At 43.0% G+C, this 16761-nt stretch overlaps 2 protein-coding genes across 2 annotated transcripts in view; both read left to right on the forward strand.

Annotated features, from left to right (window-relative positions):
• Positions 1-4961: 4961 nt before the first annotated feature.
• Positions 4962-5351, forward strand: LOC111567726 (transmembrane protein 100). Its single transcript, XM_023269017.1, has one exon. It carries the CDS (start codon positions 4962-4964, stop codon positions 5349-5351), a length of 390 nt encoding a protein of 129 aa, XP_023124785.1.
• A 5951-nt stretch (positions 5352-11302) lies between these two features.
• Positions 11303-16761, forward strand: part of ccnf (cyclin F) — an 11247-nt gene continuing 5788 nt past the window's right edge. Inside the window, exons 1-11 of the mRNA XM_023268980.3 lie at positions 11303-11672; positions 12696-12850; positions 12927-13033; positions 13156-13223; positions 13454-13650; positions 14608-14661; positions 14906-15010; positions 15138-15215; positions 15495-15649; positions 16406-16570; positions 16736-16761. The exon at positions 16736-16761 is cut by the window's right edge and continues 98 nt beyond it. Coding sequence (XP_023124748.1) covers positions 11660-11672; positions 12696-12850; positions 12927-13033; positions 13156-13223; positions 13454-13650; positions 14608-14661; positions 14906-15010; positions 15138-15215; positions 15495-15649; positions 16406-16570; positions 16736-16761 — 1123 coding nt within the window. The 5' untranslated portion in view covers positions 11303-11659. The remainder of the gene's footprint in view (positions 11673-12695; positions 12851-12926; positions 13034-13155; positions 13224-13453; positions 13651-14607; positions 14662-14905; positions 15011-15137; positions 15216-15494; positions 15650-16405; positions 16571-16735) is intronic.

Consider the following 16761-nt stretch of genomic DNA (forward strand, 5'->3'; position numbering starts at 1 on the left):
GAACAGCAGCAGGTGACTCCTGTTCACCTGTTCAGGTTTTAGAGCTGCATCAGCATCAGTCTGCTGGTTTTAGGCTAGATCTAACTGGACAGACTGGTTCTGTATGAAACCAGCAGCTGCTGGGAGGTGATGAGATGTTTCCTTCTGTCTTCAATATTCTGACCAAAGGAAACCTCCACATCTCCCAGAGTGTCCAGTTCTAATGGTGTTTCTGCTGGTTCTGCTCCTGATCCTGTGGAGAGCTGGTCTCATGATGCTAACAGGCCCATATGGACCAGAACCGTCTGGTCTGAGGGGGAGGATGCAGGAGGTCTGGGACTGGCTAGAGGTTCACAGCAGACTGGGAGACAGGTGGCGCTGGGTTCACACAGCAGGACGTGGGTGTTGAGTCCCACCAGCCTTATGCACACGCAGACACATGCACAGACACATGCACAGACACATGCACGAAGGCTGTGCATGTGTCTGTGTGACGTGCACACCAGAGCTCACTGAGGATGTTCTCTCTGCAGGCTGGAAGGAGAGGAACAAAAGTCAGATTAAGGATCATTCCAGAACATTTGGGCTCAAAATGATTGAAAAATAAACCTTCTCTTTTCCAGTTTTCTGGTCCATATTCATCAATAATAGGTATTGATTGGCTCAGCTTCCACATCAATGGTAGAATTTTTATTCCATGTTTTCTGTGTTGTTTGCTAACCCTACTCTAATCACAGTAACAGGGTTGCTAATCCATGCTAATGTGATCTTTTTCTCAGCAGTAGAAGCTAGATATTTAGCTGCTGTTACTGCTGACCAAGAGGACAAACTGACTGATGGAAAACAGTCCAAAGAATTAGTCTGATCCTGATAATATGAGGTAGAGTGAGACATTCAATCAAGGCTGACAATGGGATGAAAAGATGAAAAATAGAAGAGAGGACATAGCTTTGCTCTACATATTCTATAGGAACACTGTTGGATGATGTAAACGAGAAAAACAAGACACAAAATGACAGAAATGATACAGAAAATGACAAAAACGAGACACAAAACAACGGAAACGTCATCAACAGGTTCTGCTAACATGTTGTGGGACACATTCCATGAATAGTAATTATTATTGAAAATATTATGTTGATCAAAAAAATGTTCCCACAATTACAGAGACGTGAATGAAAAAAATAAAACCAAAAGGAGATTTAAATTTGATTCTGTTTTATTAGAGATTCACTTTGGTCATCAGGGGGGTGGGACAAGAGAAAAATGTCATTTTAGGGGGAACTCCAGACTTATTTGGTATTTTAAAATATTAAAGACATTCTTTTCTCCTAGTTTTTAATAGATTTGCTCTCAGGACAAGAACATTTACACAACTACTGCATGTTTTAGGATTTTATACATGGATTATTGGACATTTAATGGGTGGGACGTAGAATGCCCTCCAGCTCTGGAATGACCCTAATTATGAAGGAGACGAGTTCTTCAGCCTTCGGTGCCGAAACAGCAATGTCTTCTGATGGGTGAACTGTTGCTTCTCTGAGGTTTATTATGAACAGTAAAGTGTTGACGCTCCGCTGTAGTTCTACCATGGGATGGGACGGCAGCTTTAGCCTCCAGAGGATCCATCATTGGTTTACTGTCATATATGAGGCCATACTGGGATGACTGCCTATATTTGTTCTCTAACTGCATGGAAAAGTTCTGATCTTCACTCTCTCCATTCACCAGATCATCTGTTGCTTTCTGTTCCATGTGTTCATACTGAATCTGGTAGAAAGGCTGTTGTTTATTCTGGACCTTTAACATGAAATATGCTGCAGAAAGACCAGACACTAACCCAGTTCATCTCATTGAACGCTTTCAAATCCAAACTGTGAGTTCTTGAAGCCACAGCATGCACTAGTTTTTAATAACTTGCTTGTGAATTAAGTTTTTTTATTGTTTTTTGCTCATGTTTTAGTTCTGTTTTAAGTGTCGTTTATAATTGTGTTCTGTTTTTGCTGCTGCTTATCTCAGCCAGAACTCCCTGAAGAAGAGGTTGTTAATCTCAGTGGGATTTTCTGCTGGTTATATAAAGGTTATTATTATTATTATTATTATTATTATTATTATTATTATTATTATTATTATTATTATTATTATTATTATTATTATTATTATTATTATTATTATTATTATTATTAATAATAATAATAATAATAATAATAATAATAATAATAATAATAATAATAATATTAAAACAAGAACAATAATTCAAGCTGCTGTTCCTTCCTCAGATTTAAACCACATCTAAGAGACGTCCGTTCAGTTTGTTGTTTTCTCTGCAGGCGGCACTGATGGAGGGAAACCTGCAGCATCATCACCGGTTCTGGTCCCGGTGGGTCGGGTTCCTGAGACCTCCATCCAGCAGCCCGGCCCAGGTTAGCCTCGTCTCACGCTTCTGTCCCGCTTTTCTCACAGCTTTCTGTCGCAGAATGGAACATGTGAGGCTGTTTTACTTTCCGTGGAAGAAGCGTGATGGAAAGAGTTCAGAGTTAAACGACCAGATTCCTTCCTGCTCTGCTTCATTCTCTCCTTTTATTGTGTTTGTCTAAATCCACTGGAGTCTGAATCCACAGAAACCGAACAGCGCTGCAAAGAATCCACTTCATGATTCTTTAGAACGTTTTCTCCTTTCTCCTGCTTCTCCGCCCCTCCACCATCCCCTCTTTTATTTCCCCTCCGCTCATCTGCATGTCTGAACTTCAGCAGGAATCAGATTCTCCCAGCGATCTGCTGCTTTAGTCCAGCAGGAACCAGGAGGAAGGAAAAGAAAACTCACAGAAACATGTTTGGCTTCTCTATGTGAACGTCAGGTTGCTCTTAATGTGGTCATTTATTCCCTGAGGAGGAATATTTGGATTTAATTATGAAAAGAATACCCAAAATGAAAGCTCTGGTTGCTGTGCTGTCACATTTCTGCTCCTCCGACTCCAACGTTTAAGGTTTTAATCACACTAAGACAGTGGGGTCAAACTCATCTTAGTCCAGGTTCCACATTCAGCCCAGTCTGGTCTCCAGTAAAACCAGTAAAACCACAGCATAATAACCTATAAATAACCACAACTCCTAATGGTTCCTTTGTTTTAGAGCAAAAATGTTCACATTTAAGGAATTATCTTTTTACTAAACATCATGAACAACCTGAAATTTAGGAAGAAAAATAAAGTCAGTTTCATCAACATTCAGCCTCAGTTTATCATTTCCACATTACAACTTCCAGACCACAGAGTGTCTACAAAGGAACACAACATTTAATCACCTGGAACTGAACCAGAGAGGATTTACTGGAGGATCAAAACCACAAAAGTCAGACAAAAAAGGACAAAAACAAGACAAAATATTACAAAAATGAGACACAAAACGACAAAAGCAAGAAACAATATCACAAAAATAAGACAAACGACACAAAACAAAACAAAAAAAATTAGGCAAAAAACAAAGCGACAAAAAATGGCAAAAATGAGACAAAAAATGACAAAAGTGAGAAATAAAATGCCAAAAAATAGACAGCACAAGCGAGACAAAAAACCACAAAATGACTAAAACGACACACAAAACAACAAACAAAGCAAAACACAAAATTATAAAACTAAGACAAACAACACAAAACGACAAAAATGAGGAACAAAACGACAAAAAATGAGACAAACAACAAGAAGCAAAACCAAAAAAGAAAAAAATTAGACAAAAAGTTACAAAGTGAATAAACAATGGACAAACGACAAAAACGAGACAAACAGCACAAGTGAAAACACAAAAGAACCAAAAACGATGCTCAACACAACGAATAAAGCGACACACAAAATGACAAAAATAAGACAAAACCAACAAAAACGAGACAAAATATTGCAAAAATGAGACACAGAACGACAAAAGCAAGAATCAAAATGAGACAAATAAAACAAAACAAAAACAAAAACGACAGCAAATAGACAAACAACAAAAACAAAACAAAAAACAACGAATAAAGTGAAACAGAAAACGACTAAAAAGTAGACAAACAAGACAAAAAGGAAACACAAAACCACAAAAATTAGACAAAAAAACAATAAATACAAGACAAAATATTACAAAAATGAGACACAAAACCACAAAAGAATAATGAACAATCTAATATTTTACTTTATGATCAAAACAACTTGTCATGGTCTAGAAATTATTGTAAATTTATAGTTTTACTAATTTACAACCTGTTGTTAATGTCTTCTCTGGAATTTTTACACTTTGAGGGCCGGATTGGACCCTCTGGAGGACCACTTTTGGCCCACGGGCCTCATGTTGGACTCCCCTGGATTAGAAGATGGGAAGAGATGAGAGGATGAGGATGAGAGGATGAGAACGTTGGGAAGTGTCCTCCCTAACGCAGCGTTTCACATGTGGAGGAGTGAGAAGAGTGAGCTGTCTGGTTTCCATTCAGGAGATCTGGCAGCAGCAGCAGCATGTGGGTGGAAAGCAAAGACTTTCATGACTGCTTCATGTTTCTGCACCTTCACCACATATCTGGTGTTTTCAGGCATCTGTTGGATGAATTAAATCAGTGTTCCTCTAACTGGAGGAGATCTAAGTGCGAATCTTCATCCCAGGAAACAGACTGAAGGATTTAATGCTGCAGGAAACAACGAGGCAGTGATGAAAACAGAAGAACAGAGCAGTTCAGTCCTTCCCTTCCCCCTTCCTCTGCTTCCCTCCTGCTTCAGCGTTTGATGTCACCCCAGAAAGGACCAATCACAGCGCTCAGACTTCCCCGTTTCTCATCCTTAGCCCCGCCCCTTCCTTGTTCTTTATATATCCTCCGTCACCACGTCCTGCAGAGTGTAGAACATGCAGACAGGGAGGGAGGCAGCGCTGGGGAAAGTGTGAGTGGATTTCACCGCTGACTGAGAGGTTTCTGCTCATACAGACCTCCTCCTTCTCCTCCAGCAGACAGGCTGGTCAGGATGGGATGTACGACGGGCCACCTGGCCTGCCAGCCTCAGCCCCAGCCAGGCTCGGGGCAGGAGGGCCCGTCCCTGGAGGCCGGCGGGACCAAAGTGCCGGAGGTCCTGTCCTCCCTGGAGCGTCTGTCCCAGGCCACCGGGGGCATGGAGAAGTCCTGGTACCGCTGCATCTTCCCCTTCGGGATCATCTCCCTGGTGATCGGGGCGGCCGGCACCGGGGTGACCTACACCTACAACGACCTGCCGCAGACCAAGGTGGTGTCGCTGGTGCTGCTGGTCTCAGGGCTGCTGCTGCTGCTGATGGCAACTGCCTGCTGGACCGTCCACAAGAAGAAGAGGAGGAAAAAGAAGGAGGGAGGCTCATTCAGCTCTGAGCAGTGTCCCCTGTGAAGCCCTCAGAGGAGCTGGAGAACAGACTGGGAGCTGGAGGACAGACTGGGAGCTGCTGGAGAACAGACTGGGAGCTGGAGGACAGACTGGGAGCTGGAGGACAGACTGGGAGCTGGAGGACAGACTGGGAGCTGGAGAACAGACTGGGAGCTGCTGGACAACAGACTGGGAGCTGGAGGACAGACTGGGAGCTGCTGGAGAACAGACTGGGAGCTGGAGGACAGACTGGGAGCTGGAGGACAGACTGGGAGCTGGAGGACAGACTGGGAGCTGGAGGACAGACTGGGAGCTGGAGAACAGACTGGGAGCTGCTGGACAACAGACTGGGAGCTGGAGGACAGACTGGGAGCTGGAGGACAGACTGGGAGCTGGAGGACAGACTGGGAGCTGGAGGACAGACTGGGAGCTGCTGGAGGACAGACTGGGAGCTGGAGGACAGACTGGGAGCTGGAGGACAGACTGGGAGCTGCTGGAGGACAGACTGGGAGCTGCTGGAGGACAGACTGGGAGCTGGAGGACAGACTGGGAGCTGGAGGACAGACTGGGAGCTGCTGGAGGACAGACTGGGAGCTGCAGGAGGACAGACTGGGAGCTGGAGGACAGACTGGGAGCTGCTGGAGGACAGACTGGGAGCTGCTGGAGGACAGACTGGGAGCTGGAGGACAGACTGGGAGCTGGAGGTTTGGCTGAACGCTGCTCTTTCACCTGCTGCTGCCAAACCTCCTGATTCTCCAGCATCTGGCTCATTCTGGAGATAACCGGGTAAAAACCACCGACAGACAGGAAACTGAAGCTCTGTTTAGTCTGTCGGGTCCAGAGCAGCTTTTTGGAATCTTTTCTATCAGCAGCAGGTGTCCAGTGTCAAAACAACATGTATGCAGCAGGGCAGCATATTTACAGTCCTGGCCGACGTGCACGAGCTCCAGACACCCAAGCCACTATGCAGAGCTGCTGCCGGAGCAGCGCTGGCGTCACGGAGAACGTCAGTCGCAGCATTCCTCCACCAGGACAGGTGACTCCAAGAGGCCAGATCTGGGCCAAAGACGGAAACCCGATCCCCGGCCCAAAGAGCAGCGCTCCGCGTCAGCCGCCAACGTCATTCGCTCGTCCTGTGACACGACAGCAATGTGTGGGGCTTTTTTTATGCAATGGGAGAGTGGAACATGAGTCCAGCAGGATCTGACTGGCATCTGTGTGGAGCTATGAGGGCAGAGGACTGGTGGGGAGGTGATCAGAGCTTCAGGTGATCAGAGCTTCAGGTGATCAGAGCTTCAGGTGATCAGAGCTTCAGGTGAACAGATCAGAGCCACACCAAGCAGAAAGCTTCTGATCGGCAGCAGACTGTGAGGTCTGTGTAGCTTCAGCTCCAGAAGAGTGGAGCTTTCTGCCTTCATGTGTTTCGTGTCTCTGAGGGCATCCAGGACTCTGAAGGGCCGCCATCGGTGCCTTGAGCTCGCTCACATTCCCCCGTTTCCACCTGAACTCTCTCTGTTCACCCAGCAGGACGTCCTCCTCTCTGTTCAGCCTTTAACGCCCACTCAGACACTAAACTGTGATCAAACATCCACCCGTCTGTGCCTGTTTTCTGTCCCTCTGAGGACAATACTAAGAACCTGTGTGGTGTTCTCCAGTGGATCCCGGCTGATGTTCCTTCTAGCAGTGAGAACGTAGCTGAACATCTGAGGAGCTGCTGAGGTCTCATTAGTAGAAACGTTCAGAACGTAGAGACTCTGAAGGTGGTTTCTGTCCTTGTGAAGGACTTTAAACTATTGATCTCTGCTGCATTGATCCTCCGGTTTAACCGTGGTGAGGAACACGTGTCTGACCCTGCAGGGCAGCAGTTAAACACGCCAAAGACCCGCCGTGTGCCCTTCTAACATACAGATGCATTTAGATGTTTCACACGGACTCTGATAGCTCCAGTGAAGGGAGGTGAGGATGAATGTGGAGGTGAAGAAATCAGCACATCCTGGGAATCATTCCTGTTCATCTGAACCGTCCTGAACAGAACCTGAATCTGGATCTTCTGACCTAAGTGCTGATTAAAGTATTAATGGTTTCTTCTGGACAGTCAGACAGGAGAGAAGCTGAAATATTTTAATCATGTCAGTTTGCTCTAATCATCTGGACTTCCTGGAGCTCCACCTGTACAGGTAAACTCCTGTGAAGTGTTGATGTTCAGCTGATGATGGAGGAAACAGAGCCTCATAAACAGAGGAACAAACTTCTGCTCAGTGATCACATGTTGAGCTCTCTGCCTGCGGTGTGTTTGGCTGCTAGCTGCTAGCTGCTAGCTGCTAGCTGCTAGCTCTTTATCTCTATTGTGCCAGAATCCTGACACTGACCAGAAATAGTTGTTCTGCCTTCTGGACGTTAAAGGGAAAGTCTACCTCTGAGCTGCAGGGAAATGTCCCTCTTTGCCTTCGCTGTTCGTCACACTGTGACTAAAACATGTTGCTTTGTGCTCTCTAATATCTGGTGCTGTATATATAACTATTTTTTATTGTTCTGTATATTTCTACTCCTATTTGAACTGTTTCTGTATGTTCTGTATTAAATAAATGTCATGTGAACATGTTTGTCTGAGATTCTAACATTAAGGCTGAGATCTTCATGATGTCTTTTAAAGCTGAGCAGCGTTTAGCAGAGTCCTGATAGATCTGGAGGAATCTGATTCTAAAAATACAGAAGACCAGCGGGGAGTGGACAGAGAGGGAATGATAGGAGAACTCTGTTAGACTCTGGTTTGAACACTTTCACATTAAACACATCTCTGGCTGGACACCTGAACTTCCCCTGGACATTTGGAGCTGTATATAGACTGAGAGCAGTGCTGCCAGCTGGAGGCCTTCACAGATACCCACAGACTCTGGTTGTTAGGAAACAGAGCAGCAAGAAGCAGAACAAACGACACCATCTACTGGCAAACTGACAGACCGGCTGACTGGCCTCACCGTGGTGAAGGTTTCTGAGCTGTGTGACATAGTAGGAACCTCCAGTAGGAACCTCCAGTAGGAACCTCCAGTAGGAACCTCCAGTAGGAACCTCCAGTAGGAACCTCCAGTAGGAACCTCCAGTAGGAACCTCCAGGGCCTGGTGCTGGGCGGTTATCTGGAGGCAGAGAGGCTGCATGAGGTCAGCACAGATCACAGGAGCTTCTCATTCACGTCTTCACACACATTCACAATTGTTGGCTTCTGTCAAACATCAGTTTAACCCTCGTGTCGTCCTGCAGGTCAAAATTGACCCATTTTAAAGTTTGAAAATATGGGGAAAAAAATATATTTTCACAGTGAAACTTCTGATGTCCACATTTTCATCATTTTTGGGAAATCTATGAACATTTTTTGGTGGAAAAAAAGAAATGATAAAAATGTTTCTTAAGAACATTCACAAAAAAATCAACCAAAATCCAGCGAATTTTGCTGGATTTTGGTTGATTTTTTTGTGAATGTTCTTAAAGAAAATATTAGAAGTTTTACTGATATATATGGAATCACTTTAGATATTTTTAGGATTTTTTTTGAAGATTTTTACTCATGTTTTGAAAATATTTACAAGAATTTTCTTGCCAAATTTGAGGGATTTTTTTTTAAACTTTTAATGGAAACTTTTAAGCAATTATTGGAATTTTCTTCCTGATGTTTTTGCAAATTTTCAGAAATTTGGGAATTTTTTTGCTGAATTTTTGGATTTTTTTCAGACAAGGAAACAATATTTTTTGGTGCCCATAAATGAAGACAACAGGAGGGTTAATATCAGAGCGGGAGCATGGATGTTTGATTAAAACGTGATCAGAGTTCAGATGGAGGTTCATTCCAGGAGACAGAAACCAGCCTGGACAGATGAAATCACAGCTAAATCATATTAAAAACATGTGATGAGAGAAACTCAGAGAATCCCTGAATCCCAACAGGTTTTATACACATCCACTACCAGTCAGAAGTCTGGACTCACCTTCTCATTCAGTGCTTTTTATTCTTTTGTATTACTTTCTACATTGTAGATTAATACCAAATATAAACACTTTTTAGTTTACAACATAATTCCATGTGTGTTCTTTTATGGTTTTGATGTCTTCAGTATTGATCTATAATGTAGAAAATAATTCCATAAAAACACTGAATGAGAAGGTGTGTCCAAGCTTCTGACTGGTAGTATACATATATTATTATTATTATTATTATTATTATTATTATTATTATTATTATTATTATTATTATTATTATTATTATTATTATTATTATTATTATTATTATTATTATTATTATTATCATTATTATTATTATTATTATTATTATTATCATTATTATTATTTTAAAGAACATTAGAATAAACACACACAGAAATAAAAAATTTAATAAAGGGACACAACACCAACACTAAGCACTGCAGTGTTACCCACAGTAATTGTACAGACATACAGTCGTGCTCATAAGTTTACATACTCTGGCAGAATTTATGATTTCTTGGCCATTTTTCAGAGAATATGAATGATAACACAAAAACCTTTCTTTCACTCATGGTTAGTGTTGTGTTATAGTTTTTTTATTATCAAACAACTGTGTTTATTCTTTTTAAATTATAATGACAATAGAAAGTACCCAAATGACCCTGATCAAAAGTTTACATACCCTGGAGGTTTGGCCTGATAACAGGCACACTCGTCGTCACTTCCGCTTCAACCCCGGAGTTGGGACATTCCCTTTCCGGTTACATTTGGATTTGTAAAAGTGTTTTTGGACTTGTAAAAGTGTTTTGTCACTTGTAAATTTGTCTTGGAGGTTGTAAAAGTGTTTTGCATTTTGTAAATTTGGTTTGCACCTCTCGGCCACCGTACTATTGCAGTATAAATACAATAACAATAATAATTAGAAGAATTTGAATTGTGATTTTCTCAACCTCTCATTTAAAGATATCAGTACTTGTTTATAACATTTGTATATATAGACAAATTAAATATAATATGCATAAATATAAAATATATAACTTTTATAACTTTGCTGTCTTGCACAAAGGGGATAGTCAAACTGAATAAAAGCACAAATACATTTAAATACATGATTTCTGTATCTTTTAGTTTTTTGTTTTTGTTTTACTTTATTGTTAGCACTACGAATAATAAAGGGCAGATTATGAATCAGCACCATGGAGCAAATCCGTGGATATACAGCATATGGGACTCCAGGAAGAGTAGCCACAGTTAAACAGTCCAGTGTCTAATGGTGATGTAAATTCAACTGCAAAATAACAATAGTTTGATGAACTGAATGATGGCCACATCAGGGTTTGAACCAGTGATCTCTTGATCAGTAGTCCAGAGGCTTAACCATTGCACCACTGCTTTCATATTATGTTCTCCATGATTATGGGTTGCTACAATTCAGCCAGTTATGTTATAAGGTATGTTTCTATATGGTGTTTCATATTCATGCTCCATGTGCCCCCTTTTAACTTTGAGCACCTGCCCCTCCGAAGGTCTCTGCACGGCCCTGCTGAACACGACCCAGTTTTAACTGTAAAGGTGTGACGTGTTATTTAAATTATTTACAAAAGTTTTTTAAAGCTTATTAAGTTTTATAATACTTTTTCATACTAAATGATGAATTTATTATAAATTACATCCATACTGGAGCAGCTACTTTCCGTCTGTCCCTTTAAACACGCTACCTTTAAACGGTATTTCCTGTCCCACTACGTTTCCCACAATCCCCTGCTGACAGGGGAATCTGGTCAACCAATCATGTACGTCCTCCGCCGAGCGCGTACTTCGAAATGGCGTTACGCTCTCCAATGAGCTTCTGCCATTTTACACTTTATAACATCCGACCAATCGGCGTGTCTGTTCTTCGCACCGACCAATCAGCGGGTCTCTATTCGCGGAATGGGTGTCATCAGTCTCCACCAATCAGCGTGGATGTGGAGTTTAAACGGTGAGCGCGGGCGGTCCTACGGTAACTGTGGGGGCGGGGCCAACCAGCGAAGGCTCGTGCTTGGATTTGAACCGAACTAACTATAAACTGTATTTCCATGGTGCTAACTAACTATAGACTGTATTTCTATGGTGCTAACTAACTATAGACTGTATTTCCATGGTGCTAACTGACTATAGACTGTATTTCTATGGTGCTAACTAACTATAGACTGTATTTCTATGGTGCTAACTAGTTAACTAACTAGTAGTAAAGTCACTAAAAGAGAACTAGCAGCTCAGTGTTAGCACCGCTGGTTAATATCAGTTATTATCAGTTATATTAGCCGCTGTTTGCCGTCTGAACTCGAAGGATCTGCTAGCGGAGACCACTGCGATGAAAGCGGGCGGTAAGTAGCTCCTCACCGGTCCTTCTGTCCTCCACAAACACTGGGAGGATTCCCGTTAAACCGGTACTTGTCCGTCTGTGTCGGATCGGGGCAGTTTGACTGGTTAGAACCGATAACTAGCTGCCGGTTAACGTTAGAGGCTGAACGTTGCAGCAGCTTCCAGGAGGAATCCCCGGGTCCAGGTCAGGGTTAGCCGGGGACATTCAGCCTCTTTATCCACCTTAATGCAGATAAAAGAGCCTCCTGGTGTTTCTGGAAGCTTCTGTGGTGATTTAAAACCCGAAATATAAAGTTAAAGGTCACAGGACTAGTCGGAAGTTAACGTTAGAGGCTGTGGACCTCAGGAGGGAAAATTGGGCGCTCAGAGGGTTGGACTGAGATACTGGAGCTAAGCTAAAGAAGCTAAAGGTTGGTCCTGGTTATTAGAAGACCTGCAACCTTAACTCAAACCTTAGAGAAGTTAAACGTTAGTTCTGATTATTAGAAGACCTGCAGGCCATCATCTAAACCCTCAGATCTTCACCTCCAGGACCCTCAGTGAGGAGCTTCCTTCATCTGAGCTCCAGGACCAGCAGCTTTAGACCAGCTGGAGATGTTGGTTTGGTCCTGATGTGAGAATTAGTTCCAGCTTTGCACTGAGATGTGAAATGTTTTGGTGATTTAGTAGAAAGCAGCTGTTTGCAGTGACTGAAGGGAGAATAGAACAGAATATAAAAAAATATCTTTATTATCATCATACATGGGGTCATGATGAACATATAAAAATCTGTCTCTGGATGCTGCATTGAAGCTAAATTACCGACAATAAATAGTAAAATAGTAGAATGTACATATAAAACAAAACTATATTTAGAATTCCAACATGCAATAGAGAGAAGCTACATCCAGTAGAGTGAGGAGGAAATGAAGTCACATAAAACCACCATAACAGAATAAATGTGCTCAGGAGAGTGCAAGTGAGCTCCTTATTAAATGTGTTGCTGTTCTGAAGCTGGTTAAACGTTTGTTCTGCTTCTCCTCCAGTCGTCCACTGCCGTTGTTCTAAATGCTACTCAGTTCCGGCTCGGAAACGGGTCCGTAAGAGGACTCCGGGTCTCAGCCTGCTGTCCCTGCCCGAGGAGATCGTCCTGTACGTACTGCAGTGTCTGTCTGCAGAGGACCTGCTGTCTGTCCGAGCAGTGAGTCCACCTCTGGTTGCCTCTTGTTGTCCTCTGATCAGCTGTTTGGACGTCTCACCTGTCCTGTCTCCTCCAGGTCCACTCCCAGCTGAGGGACATCGTTGACCACCACTCCAGTGTCTGGGCCCGGGTCAGCTTCAGGGACACCTGGCCGTCCCCCGACGCCCTGTGGCTGTTTGAAAGGTTCAGTCCTTCTGATCAATCAGAAAATGTGTTGTTGGGTGTCTGTGCTGCTTTCTGACCAATCAGAGAGCATGTTGTTGGACGTGTGTCCGGCTGCTGACTGTAAACCTGTCTTCCTCCAGAGCTGCTGAAAAAGGGAACTTTGAAGCTGCTGTCAAACTTGGGATTGCTTATTTGTACAACGAAGGACGTGAGTTCAGCAGTTCGTTGGTTCAGTGACTCTGCTGGTTTTAGAAAATATAAAATCTGTAAGATTAGAGTTTTAACTGATAAATGAGTCAGGATGGTTTCTGCCTTTCTGCCACCAGCAAGGCAAGAACCATCCTGACTCATTTATCAGTTAAAATGAAACACTAATCTAATGAAAAAGATGACTGGAGTCTTCCAGCACCTCACTCGTGTCTTCCGTCTTTCCTACAGCGTTGTTGAGCGATGAGGGTCGAGCCGATGTCTGTGGACAGAAGGCCTCCCACTTCTTCAGCCTGGCGGAGAGCCTGCGCTCCCCGACGGCCGACCCCTTCATCTGGGTGTTCATCCGTCCTCCCTGGTCGCCCACCGGCAGCTGCTGCAAGGCCGTGGTGTTCGACCGCCTCAAGGCCGAGTGTGACGACAACGTGGTAGGTGCTGAGACCAGAGGAGAAGATGACTGATGATAGCTTTAAGCTCCATCTGCCTTTAATAAACACTCAGTAGACTTCAGGTGTTGGTGGGTTAAGTTTCAGTGAAAATAGTTCCAGAAAATCTGATTTTCAAACTTTACAACAGGAGAGTCAAACTCATTCTAAGTCTCATCTTAGTTCTCAGATTCATCCCAGTCTGATATCCAGTGACCAGTAAAACCAGTAAAATCACAGCATAATAACCTATAAATGACCACAACCTCTAATGGTTCCTTTGTTTTAGTGGAAAAATGTTCACATTTAAAGAATTATATTTTTACTAAACATCATGAACAACCTGGCATCTATGAAGAAAAATAAATTCAGTTTCAATAACATTTAGCATCAGTTTATCATTTCCACATTACAACTTCCAGATCACAGAGTGTCGACAAAGGAACACAACATTTAGTCATCTGGAACTGAACCAGAGAGGATTTACTGGAGGATCAAAACGACTAAAGTCAGACAAAAAAAGACAATAAACAAGACAAAATATTACAAAAATGAGACACAAAAGGACAAAAGAACAATGAACAGTCTAGTATTTTACTTTATGATCAAAACAACTTGTCATGGTCTAGAAATTATTTTAAATTTATACTTTTACTAATTTGCAATCTGCAGTTATTGTCTTCTCTGGAATTTTTACACTTTGAGGGCCGGATTGGACCCTCTGGAGGACCAATTTTGGCCCGCGGGCTGCATGTTGGACACCCGTGCTCTCCAACAACGAGTCCCTGTTTCCTCCTTGAATGAAGCTCTGAACAGGCTGAGCTGCTTTCATGGCTCCGTGCACAGATTTAAAAGCTGCCGGGACTCAGATTGAGTTTGTTTCCACCCACATGGACATTTTCCTGGAAGCGAGAAATGTTTGTTTCTAAAGGACTAAATCTGTCTGTTCTGTCTCTGCAGGACAAGAGGGGACCGCTGCTACACTGCCTGGCCAGAGTCCTGCAGCTGTTTGAAGTGAGTCAACGTCATCCTGAGACTTTCTATTGGTCTCGAATCAGACAGTTTACTGCTGCCAGACCAGTTACCAGCTCCTAGTCTGACTGTTGTTCCACCAGCTCCTAGTCTGACTGTTGTTCCAGCAGCAGGACGTGACGTTTGGAGATGGTTTTTTCTGGATGCTTTCTCAGCAGAGCTTAATGTGTTTTCAGTGAAATGAATGTGTGTTTTCAGTGAAATAAATGTGTGTTTGTGTTTCCAGGAGGGTGAGAGGCGTTCAGTCGCCGTGTCGCTGCTGGAGGAGTCGTCTCAGGCCGGATGTCTGCAGAGCTCTTACCTGCTGTGGGAACATCGCCGTAAAGCTGCCGTGAGTCTGATCCTCTACAGTTTCTTTATATGAAACGTCCAGAAGTGAAACGGCTAAAAGAATAAATGCATAAACGTGTTGAATGTAGATGAATGAAGGCAGCGGATTTGTGTTCTTGGGGTCTTAGATGGCAGATCCAGGACGTTACCTCCAGTGTGTCCGGACCCTCAGGGACTACGCTGGGAAAGGATGCTGGGAGGCTCAGGTGAGTGACGGACTACCTGGTTACCTGCTGTCAGCCTGCAGCTTTATTCTCCTTCAGTCTGGCAGGTTTGGATCTCTGCTGAGATTTTTGTTTCCCCGTTAGTCCAGAGATGATTTACTGAGCTGCTGTTAGGCGTGAGGAGGACTTGACGGTTTGTTTTTCATCTCTTAGTCACCAGAATGTGACTCATCCTAATCACAGCTCTGAGCTCATCCTTCCTGTCATCCTTTTAGCATCCCTCAGCTTCTGAAGCTCTTTTTATTTGTTGTTCTCCTCCAGCTGTCTCTGGCCAAAGTGTGTATCAGTGGGAATCCTCTGGGTCTGGAGGCCAAGGCCTGCTCTGACCTGGTGTCTCAGCTCTTCACCTCCTCCAGTCCAGCTTCTCCTCACGCTGCTCAGAACATCCTCCGACGGGGCATCAAGGACAGCATGAGGTAGAAGAAGCTCCACCGTCTGATTATCAGCTGTGATGACTCAGCTCTTATCATCTTAGCTCTTTAACGACGTTCCAGAAGAGTCAGAACCAGAGGAGCATTAACCTTCGTGTCGTCCTGTAGGTCAAATTGACCCGTTTTAAAGTTTGAAAATGTGGAGAGAAAAAATATTTTCACAGTGAAACTTCTGATGTCCACATTTTCAACATTTTTGGGAAATCTTTGAACATTTTTTGGTGGAAAAAAAGAAATGTTAAAAATGTTTCTTAAGAACATTCACAAAAAAAAATCAACCAAAATTCAGCGAATTTCACTGGATTTTGGTTGGTTTTTACGTGAATGTTCTTAAAGAAAATATTAGAAGTTTTACTGACATATATGCAATCACTTTAGATATTTTTAGATTTTTTTTGGAAGACTTTTCCTTATTTTTTGAAAATATTTACAAGAATTTTCTTGCCAAATTTGGGGAATTTAAAAAAAAAAACTTTTAAAGGAAACTTTTAAGGAATGATTGGAATTTTCTTCCTGAAGGTTTTGCAAATTCTCAGAAATTCGGGGAATTTTTTTGCAGATTTTTTTGATTTTGCTCAGGCAAGGAAACAGTATTTTTTGGTGCCTGTGAATGAGGACAACAGGAGGGTTAATGAAGATCAATTATTCTAAATATAATCTGGTTCTTCTTGAACATGATCTTCAGTCTCTCTGCATTTCCTGATGATGAGATGAACTAACAGGTGAATGGACTCTCCTCAGGTACATCCTGGTGGACTGGCTGGTGGAGGTGACCACCATGAAGGACTTCTCCAGCCTGACGCTCCATGTGACGATTGGTTGTGTTGATCGCTACCTGGCTCTGCGTTCAGTTCCTAAAGCTCGTCTCCAGCTGCTGGGGATCGCCTGCATGGTGGTCTGTACTCGGTGAGGAGTCGTTCTCTGGGTCTGTTTGGAGATAAAGTCCTGCAGAGCCGCTTTATTCAGAACATCTGATGTTGGTTTGAATAGTTTTAGCTCCAGATGTGTATTTACAGGAGAACATTAGATGCCTCCTGAGCTTTAATAACTGTTTGTTTTGTGTATTTTCAGGTACATCAGTAAAGAAATCCTGACGA

Source organism: Amphiprion ocellaris, chromosome 19 (assembly GCF_022539595.1).
Source record: "Amphiprion ocellaris isolate individual 3 ecotype Okinawa chromosome 19, ASM2253959v1, whole genome shotgun sequence".
Classification (NCBI taxonomy): domain Eukaryota; kingdom Metazoa; phylum Chordata; class Actinopteri; family Pomacentridae; genus Amphiprion; species Amphiprion ocellaris.

Excerpts from the sequence above, each read along its gene's own strand:
- LOC111567726 (XM_023269017.1), top strand. The coding sequence starts at position 4,962 with ATGGGATGTACGACGGGCCACCTGGCCTGCCAGCCTCAGCCCCAGCCA.